Source organism: Danio aesculapii, chromosome 16 (assembly GCF_903798145.1).
Source record: "Danio aesculapii chromosome 16, fDanAes4.1, whole genome shotgun sequence".
NCBI classification, from domain to species: domain Eukaryota; kingdom Metazoa; phylum Chordata; class Actinopteri; order Cypriniformes; family Danionidae; genus Danio; species Danio aesculapii.
The window spans coordinates 5,085,342-5,105,916 of NC_079450.1; the positions used below are offsets into that span (position 1 = coordinate 5,085,342).

General features: G+C 38.3%; 1 protein-coding gene across 1 annotated transcript in view; it reads left to right on the plus strand.

The window, feature by feature from the left end:
• Positions 1 to 20,575, plus strand: part of ago1 (argonaute RISC component 1) — a 74,151-nt gene that overhangs the window by 19,883 nt on the left and 33,693 nt on the right. The window contains exons 2-6 of the mRNA XM_056475658.1: positions 4,354 to 4,540; positions 7,887 to 8,007; positions 11,310 to 11,491; positions 13,371 to 13,507; positions 13,607 to 13,741. Of these exons, the coding sequence (XP_056331633.1) occupies positions 4,354 to 4,540; positions 7,887 to 8,007; positions 11,310 to 11,491; positions 13,371 to 13,507; positions 13,607 to 13,741 (762 nt within the window). The remainder of the gene's footprint in view (positions 1 to 4,353; positions 4,541 to 7,886; positions 8,008 to 11,309; positions 11,492 to 13,370; positions 13,508 to 13,606; positions 13,742 to 20,575) is intronic.

Below are 20,575 nucleotides of genomic sequence, written 5' to 3' on the forward strand. Positions count from 1 at the left end.
GCAAACGTAGTATGGTGTTTTTATGCTTTAGAAGAGTCAAAAACTGAACATACAGCACCTTTAACGTACATTGTTGGACAGAAAAAAAGTGTATATATGTAAATAATATAAATATGGTTGTGAAAATAAAAGTAAAACAAGGTGGTCGGCGCTTCAGAGCACCAAGCACAAAAACAGCCAGACACAGGAAAAGTTTCTTTCCTCAGGCCGTCTACCTTATGAACAGTTAAATATTCCCCTACTGTGCAATAAATATGTGCAATACTTTCTCATATGCACTTGTACACAGCACCTTATATCAATATACAATGCAATACCTTTTCCATTCGCACTTGTACACAGCACCTTATAACCTGTTTATTTATAACAATCTGTACATACAACTCAACATCCAGGTTTCTTGACTAACCGCATCTGTTTAATGTTTATCTTTTTTTTTCATATTTATTTTGTGTTGTCACTTGTCACTTTATGTACACTGGAAGCTTCTGTAGCCAAAACAAATTCCTTGTGTGTGTGAAGCACATTTGATAGCAATAAAACTGATTCTGATTCTGATTCTGAACTTTGCTTAATAAAAAAACCCATCAAACACAACACAAAATTGCATTAATACATAACAACAAGACCAATAAAAACATTGAAATACAAAATTCATACATGACATCCAGATCAACAATCCACTTAATATTGTGCCATTAAATATTTCCTTAACGATTTTTAAACCTCATTTTACTTACAAAGCATGTAATGTCTGATGGCAATTCATTCCATGTTTTCATTCCTCTACACATTACAGTCTGTTGCTTTGCATTAGTTTTTAAAACGGGAAGCAAAAAATGTCCTTTTGATGCCTGCCTGGTGTTAAAATTATGACTAGCATTACTATACAAAAGCTGACAGTACAATACACTTGGAACTCTTGTCACAGAAATATTTCTTATAAAACACAGCAGAGAAACAATTCCCCTATCCTCCACCAATAATCAACCTAAAGTTTTATGCATTTTCATAATATTAACTCTTCTATTGCAGTGTAAAATGAGTCGTGCAGCTCTATTCTGGACTAACTGGGATTTATCGAAGTCTTTACTTGATGCACTCGAGCATACCACTGGACAACAATCTAGATAAGAAAGAACAACTGCCTGCACAATTTGAGAGATGCAGTACTGTGGTAAAAATTCTACACATCTCTTAATAATTGATAAACCTCTTCCCATAACTAATACCATTTTATCAATCTGTTTTGACCACTTTAACCTACCATCAAGAAGAACTCCAAGAAGCCCAATTTCCTCTACCTGTTCAATAGGCACACTCATTACAGACACATTTATTTGTGGTTTACATTTAAATTGAAAGTTTGATCCAAGCACAATACTTCTGGGTTTGTCAGATTTAAAACCATCTTATTTTTCTGTACCCACTTTATCACTGATTGTAACTCCTCATCTAAATCAGCTGATCATTTTTCTATCGATGCCGCTGGTAAATATAATGTTGTATCATCTGCATACATAAATGCCCTTGCATGCTTTAAAACCAAAGGAAGATCATTAGTAAAAATAGAAAATAACAATGGCCCTAAACAACTTCCTTGAGGCACACCACATCGCAACTCTTTTACTTCCGAATAACTTCCATTATAAAATACACATTGCCTCCTACTAGTCAGATAACTTTTAAACCAATGCACAGTTTGAGAAGTAGATTCATAACGTTTTAATTTTTCAAGCAATAATTTATGATCCAGTACATCAAAAGCAGAGCTAAAATCCAACAATACTGTTCCTACTAAATTACTATCACATAGGTTATGATTGTCAAGCAACAAAGTGCAACTTGCTGCATTTAAGTCTGCGTGAAAAAAAGTTACAGTGTTTATTTACATTAATAGACTTCAGGCGTCCGTTCTTCATACCGCGCTTATATGATCTATATGATTTGGCAGATCCTGGATCTGTTAATCTTGATAACTGATCTCTGGCTAATTTGGTTCTTCAAACAAGTTCGTGAATCAGATTAAAATGTCTGGATGAGCTGATCTGAGATCGCTGCGTGTGTTGTGTGCAGATCTATCCATCTTCGAAATCATGATCAGCAATGTAACGATTGACTGACGGCACAGCAGCGTGATGACATCATCTGATTAATATTCAATTCTCCATGTGTGCAAAATTACATAAAATTAGCAGTAAACGGTTTGTTAAATATGATACGCAATAACTTTACGCATTTGTTGAGAGCTGCAGGCTTTATCATCTGTTAAAAGTATTAAGGAATTTATTTAATTTTACATTTCAGAGCGGAGTTTCTTTACTATAGTAGCCTAGGCCTATTCAAGCTTCTTAATTAGCAAATTAAAAAAATTTGCATCAAATTTGCAGCATTTGGATATCGGTAAAGGTGTCTGCAACTTCTGCAAATCATCAAATCACCTGCATATTAGCTGTCAAAATATGTGCATGACTGCATAAACTGTGATTCCTTTAAAAAACAAACAAACAATCATACAAAAAATGTGTTATATTGTGAATGGAATATTGTGCATGTCTATTATCATTCACAAATTATAAAGCTCAGTCGGTACTTTAAACTGGTTTATATCTAAAAAGTCAATATGAATAAATGTTCTCTTTGAGACCCTTGGGATATATTTTGAAAACTTATATATACAGTTGAAGTCAGAATTATTAGCCCCCCTGAATTAATTTTTCCCCCAATTTCTGTTTAACGGAGAGAAGATTTCAACACATTTCTAAACATGATAGTTTTAATAACTCATCTCTAATAACTGATTTTTTTTATCTTTGCCATGATGACAGTAAATAATATTTTACTAGATATTGTTCAAGACTCTTCTATACAGCTTAAAGTGATATTTAAAGGCTTAACTAGGTTAATTAGGTTAACTAGGCAGGTTAGGTTAATTAGGCAAGTTATTGTATAATGATGGTTTGTTCTGTAGAGTATCTGGAAAAAATGTAGCTTAAAGGGGCTAATCATATCGACCTTAAAATGGTGTTAAAAAATTAAAAACTGCTTTTATTCTAGCTGAAATAAAACAAATAAGACTTTCTCCAGAAGAAAAAATATTATCAGACATACTGTGAAAATTTCCTTGCTCTGTTAAACATAATTTGGGAAACATTTAAAAGAGAAAAAAAACTCTAGAGGGGTGCTAATAATTCTGACTTCAACTGCATATAAACATAAATAGTATTAATTATTTAATATTAAATATTACTAATTATTATAAAAGTATATATAAACCTTTTTTAAACTATTTTACTATTTTCCCAAGTGTATATAATCTATAGGTTACTACTGTAAGAAAATATCAGCATTCGGTACATACTTTCAGTATTACCTTTGCTTAAAATGAGCTGATCTAATCCTGTTGATATGAAATAAACCTGCTGCTGCCGAGCAGGTTTGAGCTACCAGACCTGTTGCTTTGACAACAACTCTAGGAGTTTTGAAGAACGAAACTATCCTGGATCATGTCAAATCGTCAATAACCAAATCCAGCTAACTGAGTAATCCACGTGCGAAGAACAGACCCCTGGTGAACAATTAATCTGTGCAAGTTCATCCACTGGGAAAAAAAAGTTTGTTTTAGTAATCTTCAATCAAAGTCTGAGCATCTGTTTCTGCGTTTACGGCGGTGGTCTTTCTCTGATGATGTCACTTTAATGGCTTCAGTCACACTATTTTAGCCACGCCACTCTTTTATTGATACAAATCATTTTACCAATCCTTTTTGGGGGTTTTTTGCGCAAATTTTCACCCCCACCAAATATCTTCACAGTTTTTCTTTGGTTGCTTCAATACAATTTTTTTAAAAGCAGGTTGCACAAGTGCTTTTACATTGTTTAATGGGTTAAATTAAAGCTGGAAATCTATTTATTCATAGCTTTATGTTGTTGATGGGTCAATCCTGCCTTTTAGATCTTGACTTTCATCTTGGGCTAAAAAAGGTTGGTGACCACTGATTTAAAGTCCTTGTGAACCGGAAGTTGCTGCAGACTTTAATTTCAGTATGGCGATGCATCTCCAGCTAAATCAGAATAATGAGTTATGCTGTTTTATGCAACTTTCCCTTTAAGTGCACTTTAACCCCCATCCTCCTTACTTTCTAATTTTTGTCCTCCAGTTGCCTTTCCACCCCCTTCTCCATTCAGTCTCCTTCTTTGTTCCTTTAGTCTGCTTTTGTCCCATTTGCGCGCACACACACACACACACACACACACACATACACAGTGTTCTGTCAGCATATCTGTAGTCTCCTAATCCCTGAATCTCCCCCTGAACTCCTCTATTTAACCTTCTGTGTGTGTGTTTGTGCAGTGCCCGTTGGGCCGTACCCTCCGCCCCTGCAGCAGGTGTTTCAGGCGCCCCGCAGGCCCGGCATGGGCACCGTCGGCAAACCCATCAAACTGCTGGCAAACTACTTCGAGGTGGAGATCCCCAAAATGGACGTGTTTCACTATGAGGTGGACATCAAGCCTGATAAGTGCCCTCGACGGGTCAACAGGTAAACACAGGCTTTCAGCTCAGATGCACAACATGAAAGTGAAGGTCATGTTATATGTCAGAATAAAACAGTTGGAGTTGGATGATAAGTAAATATGTATCGCATGATATTAAGTGAAGCCAGATAGAAATGTAATCTAAAAACGAACACTCAGTGTAAAATTTAATTATTAACTGATAGAAAACCTAAGGCCCCGTTTACACTAATACGTTTTAGATGGAAAACGGCGTTTTAGAATGAAAACAATCCACGTCAGCACTGGCGTTTCACCTAGCGATTCTGAAAAGATCTCCATCCACACTACACCGCTGAAAACACACATCACATGACCACATACACCGTGGCATGTGCTGCAGTGTATGCGCACGTCTGAGCTCCAGGCAGTCGGCGGGTGCTTTGAGCACAGCTCCCCAGGTGAGAGCAGTGCTGGTCGGACTGTTCATCAAGCATCTTCCGCTGAATTTCATCTCATTATAGTTGTTAAATATGATATTTAATTAATCTCGTCTCGACTTTTTGGTCTTTTGAATATATTACTTGTTCTCAGATAATGTGTTTTGGCTGAGCGCAAAGATAAGTTCATATGTAATGTAACCACGTACACTGATTCTGCTTGTTGACTGATTGCTTGCCTTTATTTCCTATAATGTATAAACTTATTGTATGTTATACTTTAATAATGGCCATAATTGATTATTAAACTGATATTCAGCAAAAGAGAGGGTAGGTTTCATATTTTTCGAAGAAAATGAAAGAAGGCAGTAATGTTATGGGCTCCATTTTGCTATAAATATGCATACAGTGAAGATGACGGTCATAAATATGTAGCTACATGATGCCTCAAGTGTCTGTTAAGTTCATATCAGACTGAAAATAAGCAGTTCCCCATATCATGTTTTAATTTTATTGTTAAGAAAGTGAAACAACGTAACCAGGGTGATGTAAATGGCGTTATACAGTGCACTGTTTTTACCCGACGTGTCCTCGGGAGTTTGTTTTTCATATCAAATTTGCGAAGTCTGAATTTAAGGAAAGGGTGCAAGACTGAAGTTTGTGCGCTTAATATTGAGGAAAAAGCCCCAATCAGACTGTCTGCAGTCACGCCTCCATTTTCAGATGTCTCTGTTTTCCCTCATCCACACTGAGACGGAGCAGCAGCATTTTAAAACCAAAATGGCCTCTTCAGCGTTTAAAAAAAAAAACGTTTTCAGGGCTCGAAAACACCAGGATAGTGTGGATGGAAGACATAACCATAGAAAACGTATGTGTCCTAAAACTAAAAAGTACAGTGCATCCGTAAAGTAATGAGAGCGCTTCACTTTTTCCAAATTTTTTTATGTTAGTCTTATGCCAAAATGGATGAAATTAATTTATTTTATTATTATTAAAATTCTACACACAATCCCCCACAATGACAACGTGAAAAAGATTTTTTGAAATTGCTGCAAATTTATTAAAAATAATAACCTGAAAAATCACATGTACATCAGTATTCACAGCCTTTGCTCAATACTTTGTTGATGCACCTTTGGCAGCAATTACAGCTTCAAGTCTTTTTGAATATGAGGCCACAAGATGATCAGAAAAGTTAATTTGATTCAACTAGAAAATGTAATGCGGAAAGATTTATTTTACAGTGTATCAAAAGCTCAACTAAATCTTCTGCCGCTCTGTTAAATACAGCCTGAGCCTGGTTTATTCCTGATGCTTTTGTACAAGCACGAGGATGAGTGTGAAAGTGACGTCATTAGTTTAACACACTCTTGTATATAACACACGCTTTCTGAAGCTGAATGTGATGCAAAAAACATTTTCTCTTCTACAGTCATCAGATGCTTAGGTTGGCCCGTTTGTTTGTTACACATTTTTCTTACCTTAATTTAGTTTTATGTAAGAAAATGATTGTTATCACACCATAAAACTGTTTGTCTTTAATACAGTATACACTTACCGGCCACTTTATTAGGTACACCTGTCCAACTGCTCGTTAACGCAAATTTCTAATCAGCCAATCACATGGCAGCAGCTCAATGCATTTAGGCATGTAGACATGGTCAAGACGATCTGCTCCAGTTCAAAGCAAGCATCAGAATGGGTAAGAAAGGGGATTTAAGTGACTTTGAACGTGGCATGGTTGTTGGTGCCAGAAGGGCTGGTCTGAGTATTTCAGAAACTGCTGATCTACTGGGATTTTCACGCACAACCATCTCTAGGGTTTACAGAGAATGGTCTGAAAAAGAGGAAATATCCAGTGAGTGGCAGTTCTGTGGACGCACATGCCTTGTTGATGCCAGAGGTCAGAGGAGAATGACCAGACTTGTTCCAGCTGATAGAAAGGCAACAGTAACTCAAATAACCACTTGTTACAACCGAGGTCTGCAGAAGAGAATTTCTGAACACACAACACGTCCAACCTTGAGGCGGATGGGCTACAGCAGCAGAAGACCACACCGGGTGCCACTCCTGTCAGCTAAGAACAGAAAACTGAGGCTACAATTCACACAGGCTCACCAAAACTGGACAATAGAAGATTGGAGAAACGTTGCCTGGTCTGATGAGTCTCCATTTCTGCTGCCACATTCGGATGGTCGGGTCAGAATTTGGCATCAACAACATGAAAGCATGGATCCATCCTGCCTTGTATCAACAGTTCAGGCTGGTGGTGGTGTAATGGTGTGGGGGATATTTTCTTGGCACACTTTGGGTCCGTTAGTACCAATTGAGCATCGTGTCAATGCCACAGCCTACCTGAGTATTGTTGCTGACCATGTCCATCCCTTTATGACCACAGTGTACTCATCTTCTGATGGCTACTTCCAGAAAGGATAACGCACCATCATAAAGCACGAATCATCTCAGACTGGTTTCTTGAACATGACAATGAGTTCACTGTACTCAAATGGCCTCCACAGACACCAGATCTCAATCCAATAGAGCACCTTTGGGATGTGGTGGAAAGGGAGGTTCGCATCATGGATGTGCAGCCGACAAATCTGCAGCAACTGTGTGATGCTTTCATGTCAATATGTAGCAAAATCTCTGAGGAATATTTCCAGTATCTTGTTGAATCTATGCCAAGAAGGATTAAAGCAATTCTGAAGGCAAAAGGGGATCCAACCAAATATTAGTAAGGTGTACCTAATAAAGTGGCCGGTGAGTGTATATGCATACAAAAAAGTTATTTTTTTAAATAATTACAATTTCACAATATTACTGAAGAAAAAAAGAGATTTAAAAGTCTAACCAATCCTGTTTATTTTGCAGTCATCATTACACAGTAATGATCTTATATTGGCTCAAGTGAGAACAATCAATAAGTTGTGTGCTTAAATGTGTTTCTCCACAGGGAGGTTGTTGAATATATGGTCCAGCATTTCAAGCCGCAGCTCTTCGGTGACCGAAAGCCAGTGTATGATGGGAAGAAGAACATCTATACTGTTTTAGCGTTACCTATAGGAAGCGAAAAGGTACAGAAAGAAGCTCAGTTTATCATTGAAAATACTTTTGTTTTTGTAATTAATTTGTAACTTGCTATACATTTTTATACACATATACACTTATTTAACAACACACTTTACATGCCAATTTGCACATAACAGCTGCATTTTTTAAAAATATATTTATTATCTGTTTTTTTGTCCTGTCTCTGTAATCCTGTTGCACTGTAGAAGCTCTGTCACCAAAACAAATTCCTCGTATGTGTGAACATACCTGGCAAGAAAGCTCTTTCTGATTCTGATTCTGACATTTGAATCATTTACAGTTTTGATTCTTTTTCTTCTGTAAAACCTTTTAGGATGTTTCACTTTATTTTCTGCATTACAGAACAAAGAAGCTGCGATATTTTAATTTGTATGTTTAGAAAACGTTAAGAAATCAACATTTGCTGCTTCACAGTGAAATTGAGATGTTGTTTTTATCATCATGTATATATATGTATATATATGCATATGTATGTATATATGGGGGGGGGGGGGGGGGTTCACCTTTATTAGACAGGACAGTAGAGATTATTGACAGGAAAGCATGGGGAGCAGAGAGAGGGGAAGGATCGGCATAGGACCGCGAGGCAGAATCGAACTCTGGTCGCCGCGAGCACCGGACTGCATGTGTCGACGCACTAACCACTACACCACTGGCGCCGACATCATCATATATTTTAATAGTTTTTATTTGGCTGTCGTTAAACTAGTTTAGTTTTTTTTTCTGGGAAACTTTTCAGTATATTTCACTTTATTTTTTGCATAACAGAACCAAAAAGTCTGCCATGTTTTTAAATCCATACTTAAATCCTTATCCTAGAGTAACTGGTATTATAAGTGGCCTCTTTATTTTAATAATTTTATAAATATAAATGGGCGACATGGTGGTGCGGTGGGTAGTGCTGTCGCCTCACAGCAAGAAGGTCGCTGGTTCGAGTCCCGGCTGGGTCAGTTGACATTTCTGTGTGGAGTTTGCATGTTCTCCCCATGTTTGCTTTGGGTTTCCACCGGGTGCTCCGGTTTCCCCTACTGTCCAAAGACGTGCTGAAGCTGAATTGGGTATGCTAAAATGTCCTGGTCCTCCAGGTTGGGGGTTGAGCGTTGGGCTAACAATCTACCTCATACTAACTAGATGTTATGAAACGCCAATATGTTGCCGCTAAACATCAACTTTGATATAAATGGCTTTGGGAGTAAGTAAATACAAAATAACTAGATTGTCATTAATAAATACATTACATTATCCAGATAATTGCGCCATTGTTGTCAGTATACAGGTAATACTTTAAATTATGTATTTCTCTTTTTTTGTATAGTAAGTTACATGCAATGTTGTGTTGATTTCATCCAGTAACGTTTTTTTTTCACAATTGCACAAGTATATTTTTTCTTATGAAGAAAGTCTTTTTTTTGTTGCTTGGAAAAAAAGCAGTTTTTCTTAATAATATATAATGTAATATTAACAAAAATTATATTAAAACTCTAATAGTTCTAATATATATATATATATATATATATATATATATATATATATATATATATATATATATATATATATATATATATATATATATATATATATATATATATATATATATATTAATATATATATATATATATATATTAATATATATATATATTAATATATATATATATATATATATATATATATATATATATATATATATATATATATATATATATATATATATTAATATATAATAATAATATTATTATAATAATAATAATAATATATATATATATATATATATATATATATATATATATATATATATATATATATATATATATATAATTCTCCAAATAACAGCACTCCTCCAGCCTTTTAACCCTTCGCCCTTGTGTATTACTCCGCCCACATACAGCGACAAGCAGAGGACACTCTACAGTTTGACAAACATTGCCGCTGTTGGACAACATAATGTACTTTTGAGGCTTTTTTAGTGGAGAATGTAATTGTTTAGATCGCAACTATACAGTTTATTTATAGGAAAAGTGCCTATTTTAAGTTTTTATAATTTCTGAGAGACAGCGCGTCGGCGGCCATTAGCCTTTCTTTGAGTAAAGACAGTTGACGATGTTCATTCACAAGATGGCGACAGAGAATGCATAATAAGCCCTAAGAGAAAAACAGCATAATTTCAAACTACAGCTTATCAAATCATCATTAAACAGATAAATGACTGTCTAAGTCGATCTCTCTCTTTTGAATGTTGTAGTGCTGCATTTATACCATAGTAATATTACGATCTCCCGATTGTAACAGAGAAATACTGGGATATCTCTGTAGACTGATGGCATTTTATTCCGTTTGGCCTTATAATCTTAAAATGTGAGCTAAATCACCTGTTTTGTCATCACTTTAGACATTATGCTAGAGAATCATTAAAACGCTAGCTCTAAAGTGACGTTGGTGAATGAGCAATGATTTCTGCTGTTTTGACGTCAGCTGCAGATGTGAATTAACGGTGGAAGAAAGTAGTTCCTAATACAAAAAGGGTTTTGAAACTCTGTGTTTGATTTTCTTTTTTATACACACGATTTTGCTGTCCAAACTGTTGTATATACGCAATATCACACGAGTAGCAGTGCAATATGGCTGTATATCAGCACTGGTGGGACACTAAGGCACTCAGCCAATGCAGGCCTCCCACCAGTGTCGATATACAGCCGTATCATATTGCAATTCATGTGATGTTGTTTGTATATAGAATTTTTATAGTCAATATTATTAGCCCTTTTAATAAATTACTGCTTATTTGTGTTGTCTACAGAACAAACCACTGTTATACAATGATTTGCCTAATTAACCTAATTTGCCTAGTTAAAATAATTAACCTATTTAAGCCTTTAAATGTCACTTTAAGTTGAATAATAGTATCTTGCATCATGGCAAACACAAAAGAAACTAGTTATTAGAAATTAGTTGTTAATTAAAAGTATCATGTCTTAAATATGTTTAAAAAATCTCTGTTAAATAGCACTTGGGAAATATCAGAAAAATTAATCAAGTTACGCAAGAGGGGCTAATAATTCTGTATATTTCCATCCCTAAATAATGTCATATATGATGAATGTGATGCTCTAATGATTCTGTAATGAATGTGATGTGATTCTCTAATGATTCTGTAATGAATGTGATGTGATTCTCTAATGATTCTGTGATGAATGTGATGTGATTCTCTAATGATTCTGTAATGAATGTGATGTGATTCTCTAATGATTCTCTAGTAATCTGATCGCCTGTGTGTGATTGGATGCTGCAGGTTGATTTCGAGGTGACGATCCCTGGCGAGGGGAAGGATCGAATCTTTAAGGTGTCGATCCGCTGGCTGGCGAAAGTGTCCTGGAGGCTCCTGCAGGAGACGCTGGTCAGTGGGCGACTGCAGGTCCCGCTGGAGTCCGTTCAGGCTCTCGACGTGGCCATGAGACACTTGGCCTCCATGAGGTAACCCTGTTATTACTGGGCTGATATATGGACTATTTTCACGTTTCTCAGGCATAGTTGGTAAACTCAGAGCGCAGTGAATGTGAGAGTTCAACAAATCATTTTTTACAATCCTATTTGCTGAAATAATAAAAGAAAAACTCCACAATGGTGTTATCAAGATTTACATGTCGTGCACCCATACACTCTCCATTACAAACACCTTGGACGAGTGGTAATTCCTTTTATGAAATTTGATGCAATACATGTAAATGCTCACAAGTTTAAATAAAAAATCTAAATATTAAAAATGGATATAAGATGCGATGACTGTTAAACGCGTCCAAAGGGTCCATTGACAAGGAACAAAATAAATCCCAGTGCTTTTGATTATAGCCCTGCTCACACTGTGAGATTTTAGCCACGATTTTGTCAATCCTTAAAGATTCCTGAAATCCTCGACTAAAATCTGTGATCTTTGATTGTTGGTTTGACATGTTCACTGACAGCCACTTAATGCCCGTTACGATCAGATTTTCCCTCCGATGAAGTTCTGGCAGTGTCAGAAGATTTCAGACACTTTCCTGCAGTGTGACAAGAGCTGTGATGAGTGTCAATCCAAGAACCAATAGGAGCGCAGACAATTCAAATGACCGCAAGGAAATGTCAAAACAGTTTTTTTTTCTTACTGGTTTTATTATTGAGACACGCAAAAAAATTGCCGCTACAGATTGTTAACATTTGCTTCGAGGCATTATTTCAGAACGCAGGATAGGGAAAGTGTCACAGGTGGATGACATCAATCTCCAGGGGAGTTTTCTTCAGCGTTTGGTACGTCTTCTTTGACGTTCATTCTGACATTATGATGGCTGAGATCTTACAGCGTGACATGGCAGCCATGTTCGTGCAGTCTGACATGCTACAATCGTTCAGGATTATAAAAAATCAAACAGTGTGAGCCGGCCTTAAGGTTGCATGATACTGGGAAAATATGCTATATTGAAAACCCAGACTCATTGGAGATATGTGCCCAGGACTACATTTTTGAGAACCGACAAATATATACCCTGGACTGTTGTCTTGGAGTTTTTGTTTTTTACAAATCCACAAGAGGGCGCAGTGTACATTTCTGACAATCTCAAATAAGTTTCTGGGGCACTTTTTCCTCATACTTGCCGTTTCTTGTAACTCCACCAGAGGGTGCTGTGAGAATTACTGTGCATATTATATCCTTTAAACCAGTACTGATACCGGCTCGTTGTACCGGGCCGCACAAGAAATCATTAATTATTTCCATTTTATTTATTATCTGAGTCTGAACAATCTTTTATTTTGAAAAATGACCGTACTCTCTCGGTTACATCTTGGTACCTTGAGCACCCAAATTTAACCTACAAGCTGCAAAATAAGTAAGAAACACACGTCTTTTGGAAAGTTTCTTTGCTTGGGGGGAAAACTGCCAAGGAATGGATTCATAACCCATTTGTCAACAAATCAGGTGAATCCACCATGTCTGTGCAAGAACATCCACTGATGGAGTTCCCTAATGACAGCGGCCTTTTAGGGGCCATTTGCATATCGTATCTTTTCTAGAGTTTGGGTTTGTTCATTGTTTACTATGGAGGTGAGCGGCTTGCGTACACAAGCGGCGTGACGGGCTGGCGCCAGCTTGTAATCTTCTGAGAAAACGGTTGATGGTCAGCTAGCAACCTACGAACCCTCCCAGTTCCACCAACAACCACCCCCCACCCCCTTGCTATTGACTGTCTAATCAAAATTGATTTACTCCAATATTGTGACCTCTAGTAAACATGCATTCCTTTAAACGTCCAGCTAAAATTTGAATTTTCTTCTAAGATATTATGTTTCTGCTTTACTCTGCTAACTCTTCTCTCTGCAGGTACACTCCAGTGGGCCGCTCCTTCTTTTCACCTCCTGAAGGATACTACCATCCTCTGGGTGGTGGCAGAGAGGTATGGTTTGGCTTCCATCAGTCCGTTCGACCCGCCATGTGGAAGATGATGCTCAACATTGATGGTATGACATCAGCACTTTATTCTCAGTTTCTCACTGATGTCAAGAAATGTCCATATACTGGATATATGCATTAAACCTCTCCATCTGTGTTCTTCTCAGTATCTGCAACAGCCTTTTATAAAGCTCAGCCTGTCATTGAGTTCATGTGTGAAGTTCTGGACATCCGTAACATTGATGAGCAGCCCAAGACACTAACTGACTCACAACGGGTCCGGTTCACCAAGGAGATCAAAGGTGGGTTTCTCTTCTGCTCCATTCAGAAGAAACTCAGCAACTGCACATCAACATATTAACAATGACACTAAATGTTCCAGCAACCATGATTTGGAACACCTTAACAACTGCCGAGCAATACTCTAGGAATCTTTCGTCCACCACTGACACAATTCACACGAGGCGTCAGCTTCAACGCTTCCCATTCACTTTGAATGGGTGACGTCAGGCATTGCCAAACTGCATTGTGGATCCGTTGGCGCCGCTTCAGAGGCGTTGCTTGCTGCAGAAGTTGGGACTTACTCAACTTTTCAAGCGCCGACAGAGATCAGATCGCTGTATGCATATATACCAGCTCAGGCAGTGGCCTATTGCTGACTAATTTCATTGGGTGACGCTGCTATGACAATCGCGTCAGCCCCAACTTCAGACATGCCCTCGGTCAAGAGTTGACGCCGAAGCCCCGTGTGAATGGGGCGTGAGAACACCTTATCAACATGCAAACAATTAATCAAAATACTGTGGCAACCACCCTGAGAACCTCTTAGCAACATGCATACATTCATTCCAAGATAATTTAACAACTGCCCAGCAACACCCTTGCAACACTGAAATACCTTAGCAACTGCCAAGCAACACCTTAACAGTGTGGCATCTACCACTAAGAACACCTTAGCAACTGCCTAGCAACACCCTAGGAACCTTGCATCCATCAATGAAAACACCTTAGCAACTGCCTAGTAACATTCAAACAATCAACCAAATTACTGTGACAACAACCCTGAGAACTTCTTAGCAACAAACACACATTTATACCAAGATTACTTAGCAACTGCCCAGCCACACCAAGCAACACAGAAACCACCACTGAAGTACCTTAGTAACTGCCTAGCAATACCTCAACAATGTGGCAATCACCACTGAAATACCTTCGCAACTGCCCACCAACACCCTTGCAACACTGTAACCAACATTGAAATACCCCATCAACTGCCTAGCAACACCTTAACAATGTAACAACCACCACTGAAATACCCTTGCAACTGCCTAGCAACACCTTAACAATGCGGCAACCACCACTAAGAAAACCATAGCAACATGCAAATAATCAACCTAAATACTGTGGCAACCATCCTAAAAAACCTCTTAGCAACCTCATACCAAGATAACTTAACAACTGCCCGCAACACCCTAGCAAGATGGCAACCATCCCTGAATACCTTTGCAACTGCCTAGCTATACCTTAAAACATGATAACCACCACTGAGAACACCTTCACATCTGCCTGGCAACATTTTAACAATATTAGCATCTTAGCACCTTAGCATACTAATATTTTCCCAAAATGCCTTAGCAGCTGCCTGGCAACACCCTAGCAAAATTGCAACCACCACTAAAAACACCTTAACAACAGTCTAGCAACATACTGCCATTTAAGCAAAATTCCCTAGCAACCATCATTAAGAACACCTTAACAACTGTCTAGCAACATACTGACACTTAAACAAAATTCCCTAGCAACCACTACTAAGAACACCTTAGCAACTGTCTAGCAACATACTGACAGTTAAACAATATTCCATAGCAACCACCATTAAGAACACCTTAGCAACTGCCTAGCAACATGCTGACAATTAAAAAAATTCTTGGTAACCTCCACCAAGAACACCTTCGCATCTGCCTGGCAACACTTTAACAATATTAGCAACTTAGCACCTTAGCATACTAATATTCTCCCAAAATGCCTTAGCAGCTGCCTGGCAACACCCTAGCAAATTTGCAACCACCACTAAAAACACCTTAACAACAGTCTAGCAACATATTGCCATTTAAGCAAAATTCCCTAGCAACCACCATTAAGAACACCTTAACAACTGTCTAGCAACATACTGACACTTAAACAAAATTCCCTAGCAACCCCTACTAAGAACACCTTAGCAAATGCCTAGCAACATGCTGACAATTAAACAAAATTTCTTGGTAACCTCCACCAAGAACACCTTCACATCTGCCTGGCAACACTTTAACAATATTAGCATCTTGGCACCTTAGCATACTAATATTCTCCTAAAAGGCCTTAGCAGCTGCCTGGCAACACCCTAGCAAATTTGCAACCACCACTAAAAACACCTTAACAACAGTCTAGCAACATACTGCCATTTTAGCAAAATTCCCTAGCAACCACCATTACGAACACCTTACCAACTGTCTAGCAACATACTGACACTTAAACAAAATTCCCTAGCAACCACTACTAAGAACACCTTAGCAACTGTCCAGCAACATACTGACAGTTAAACAAAATTCCCTAGCAACCACCACTAAGAACACCTTAGCAACTGCCTAGCAACATATTGACAATTAAACAAAATTCCCTAGCAACAACCACTGAGAACACCTTAGCAACTGCCTAGCCACATACTGACAATTAAGCAAAATTTCCTAGCAACCACCACTAAAAACACCTTAGTAACTGCCTAGCAACATACTGACAAATAAACAAAATTCCTTAGCAACCACCACTGAGAAAACCTTAGCAACAACCTAGCAACATACTGACAACTAAAAATTCCCTAGCAACCACCACTGAGCACACCTTACTAACAACCTAGCAACATACTGACAACTAAAAATTCCCTAGCAACCACCACTGAGCACACCTTAGCAACAACCTAGCAACATACTGACAGCTAAAAATTCCCTAGCAACCACCACTGAGCACACCTTAGCAACAGCATAGTAACATACTGACAACCTAACAAAATTCCCTAGCAACCACCACTGAGCACACCTTAGCAACAACCTAGCAACATACTGACAACTATAAATTCCCTAGCGAGCACCTTAGCAAGAACCGAGCAGCATACTGACTAATTAACAAAATTCCCTAGCAACAACCACTGAGAGCACCTTTGCAACTGCCTAGCAACATACTGACAATTAAACAAAATTCCCTATCAACCACAACTAAGAACACCTTAGCAACTGCCTAGCAACATACTGACAATCAAACTAAATTCCCTAGCAACCACCACTAAGAACACCTTAGCAACTGCATAGCAACATACTGACAATTAAACAAAATTCCCTAGCAACCACCACTACCGCATTTCGTTACCTTGTACATGTGTAATGACAATAAAGTTTAATCTAATCTAATCTAAGAAACTAATCTGAAAACACTTTCAAACTGCCTAGCAACATATCATTAAACAAATTTCCCTAGCAACCACCATTGAGAGCACCTTTACAACAGCCTAGTAATGTGCTGGCAGTAACTGCACATTGTAAAGTGCTGCTGACCGTTCATTTGTTAAGAGATGATGTCAGTGGATGATCTCCGTGTCCGCTCATGGTTTAGTCTTGATTGGATGAGTCATCTTGATGTCATTCTTTTATACAGTCATTGATTTAAAAATGTAACCCTGCATGACACTCCAGATTTCTGATGCTTTCCTAGAGGAACTATTGTGGATCAGACCTTTCATGCTAGTCTTATTCTAAACACTGTAATTACTACCCTGTTGTGGCTGAAAGTGCCGTGCTGTTTATGTACTTAAAGGAACACTCCACTTTTAGGAGGCAGTAGGCTCATTTTACAGCTCCACAATTGATAGTTTTCAGTCATGTGACCAGTGTGGAGACCCGACTGGGCCATAATGGCAGCTACACTAGGCTCTCCATAGAAATTCAGCACAATCAGTTTCAAGATATCCATGTAAGCTTCAATGCTCACATGGTCACCCACTGAAGCTAAGCAGGGCTGCACCCGGTCAGTACCTGGATGGGAGACCACATGGGAAAACTAGGTTGCAATTGGAAGTGGTGTTAGTGAGGCCAGCAGGGGGCGCTCAACCTGCGTGGGTCCTAACGCCCCAGTATAGTGAAAGGGACTCTATACTGCCTCGTGAGCGCCGTCTTTTGGATGAGACGTTAAACTGAGGTTCTGGCTATCTTTGGTCGTTAAAAATCCCAGGATGTCCTTCGAAAAACGATAGGGGTGTAACTCAGACATCCTGGCCAAATTAACCCACTGGCTTCTGTCCATCATGGCCTCCTGACCATCCCCATATGATAATTAGCTTCATCACCGTCTCCTCTCCACCAATCAGCTGGTGTGCGGTCTGGCGCAATATGGCTGCCGTCTTGTCATACAGGTGGATAATTCACTGGTGGTGGATGAGGAGATTCCCCTCTAAATGTGTAAAATGTCCAGAAAAGTGCTATATAAATGTAAGGAATTATTATTATGAATATTTGGATCACATATCAACAGAATAAAACAGAGATATGATCACACACTGTAAATAGTGGGCACTTGCGATCCATATACTGCACCTGCATCTGTTTTTCAGTCATTTAAATCCTTCATCTCCCTGTCAGAGCTCCAATTTGGCGACGTTTACCTCTATCTTGTGGATATTCCTCAGCGATTTAGTCATTAGTGACTGCATTATAGCTTGTAAGTGTCTGCATTTATTTTTGGTGTCTTTGTTTTTGCTTAATTTTGCTTAATAATTGCTGGTAGGGAAAATCTACTCCTTCACTTCTGCTATTTATACTTTGTCTTTGCATTTCAGTTTATACAACCCCAAATCAGAAAAGTTGGGGCAGTATGGAGACCACAAATAAAAAGTAAAGTAGTGATTTCCAAATTTACTTTTACTTGTTTCATTGCAGACAATATGAACACAAAATATGTCATGTTTTGTCTACTCAACTTCATGTCATTTGTAAATATAAAAGTTTCCTGTCATTCAGACCTGCAACACATTACAGAAAAAGTTGGGACAGGAGCAGTTTAGAGCTAGTAATCAGGTGAATTGGTTAAACAATGATGTGATTTGAAACAGGTGACGTCAACAGGTGATTGTTATTATGATTTGGTAGAAAAGCAGCATCCAAGAAAGGTCTAGTCCATTAGGAGCAAAGATGGGCCGAGGATCGGAAGTTTGCCAACAAATACGAGAGATAATTATTGAAATGTTTAAAAACAATGTTCCTCAAAGAAAGACAGGAAGACATTTGGATATTTCAGCTTCAGTGCAGAACATCATTAAAATATTTAAGGAATCAGAAGAAATATTAGTCCGTAAAGGACAAAGTCACAAGCCTAAACTGAACAACCGTGATCTCCGACCCCTCAAGCAGCACTGCATCAAGAATCCTCATTCATCTATAAGAGATATCACCACATGGGCTCAGGACTACTGTGGCAAACCTTTGTCAAGGATGACAACACATAGTTACATCCACAAATGCCAGTTAAAACTGTACTGTGCCAAAAGGAAGCCCTATGTTAACAGTGTCCAGAAGCGCCATCGACTTCTCTGAGCTTGGAGGCATCTGGGGTGGTCCAATAAACAATGGAAACGTGTACTGTAATCAGATGAATCAGTATTTCAGTTTATTTTTTGGGAGAAATGGACGCTGTGTGCACCAAAGAAGAAAACGATCATCCAGACTGTTACCAGCAACAAGTCCAAAAGCCAGGGTCTGTCATGGCTACAAGTAATTACGCTACTAGCTTAACTACATTTCTAAAGTAGTCACTACACTACACTACCTTCTAAATCAAATAGTTTTTTTGTAGTAAAGCCATTATTTTAAGCAAGTAGCACAGTAGCGTCCACACAAGGTACATTTACCGATCAGCTGTGAAGACAGTATCTGGCTGGTGAAAGTAAATCCATTTGATAGTGGCTGTTTCTCAATACCAGGTACACTAAGAACAGACTTCCGTTGTTGTGGAGACCGGTCTTGCCAAGTTACCTTCGAAGAACTAACTTGGGAGACCGCGTCCTGTAAGAAAAGGATCATCCAGACTGTTACCAGCAACAAGTCCAAAAGCCAGGGCCTGTCATGGTCAAGTAACCTGCACTCCTGTGATTCACCATTAATGCTGAAAAGTACAGAGAGATTTTGTAGCACAATATGCTTGCTTCTTTTCAATGAAACCCATGCATATTTCAACAAGAGAATGCAAAACCACATTCTGGACACGTTACAAAGTCCTGGTTGAGGAGGAAGAGGATACAGGTACTTGACTGGCCTGCCTGCAGTCCTGACCTGTCTCCAATAGAGAATGTGTGACGCATTTTGAAGCGCAAAATGTGACCACAAAGACCCTATACTGTTGCCCACCTTAAGACTTGTTTGCAGGATGAATGGGACACAATTACACCTGAAACACTTTATCACTTGGTGTCTTCAGTCCCTAAACGTCTTTTAAGTGTTGTGAAAAGGAATGGCGACATTACAAAGTGCTTTACTGTTCCAACTTTTTTTTTTTAAATGGGTTGCAAGAACCAAAAATGCAGTGCGTATTTATTTTATAATATAATTAATGTTTGTTGCATTGTCTGCAATAAAATACAACTCAAAGTAAATTTAGAAATCCGTACCTTCCTTTTTTTATTTGCATTTTTTCATACTGTCCCAACTTTTTCTGATTTGGGGTTGTACTTTAATTGCACTTAACCTGTCAATTAGCATAGAAACTGTATAAAAAGTATACAAACGTACTGACAGTTACATGTACCACAGATTGTTATGGGTCATTGATGCTACCTTTAGGCACAAATCCATAAATGTCTCCTTTCTGGCTGTTCTTTCTCTGAAGGAATTCTGCAGAAGCACAGCCCAGGCGTATCTTTTGTCGGTTAGTAACGCTATATATTATTGCACAACAATTATCAGTTTTTTTGGGGCTTAAAAAGATAAATTATTCAGCCCATGACTTTGCGGTCAGCAGGAGATATTAATGTTTGTCCTGCCAGGGGGGGCATTCCCCTATTAGTGTGACGTCACATGAAAATCAATATTAATAGGCTCATTTTACAACTTAACGCTTTT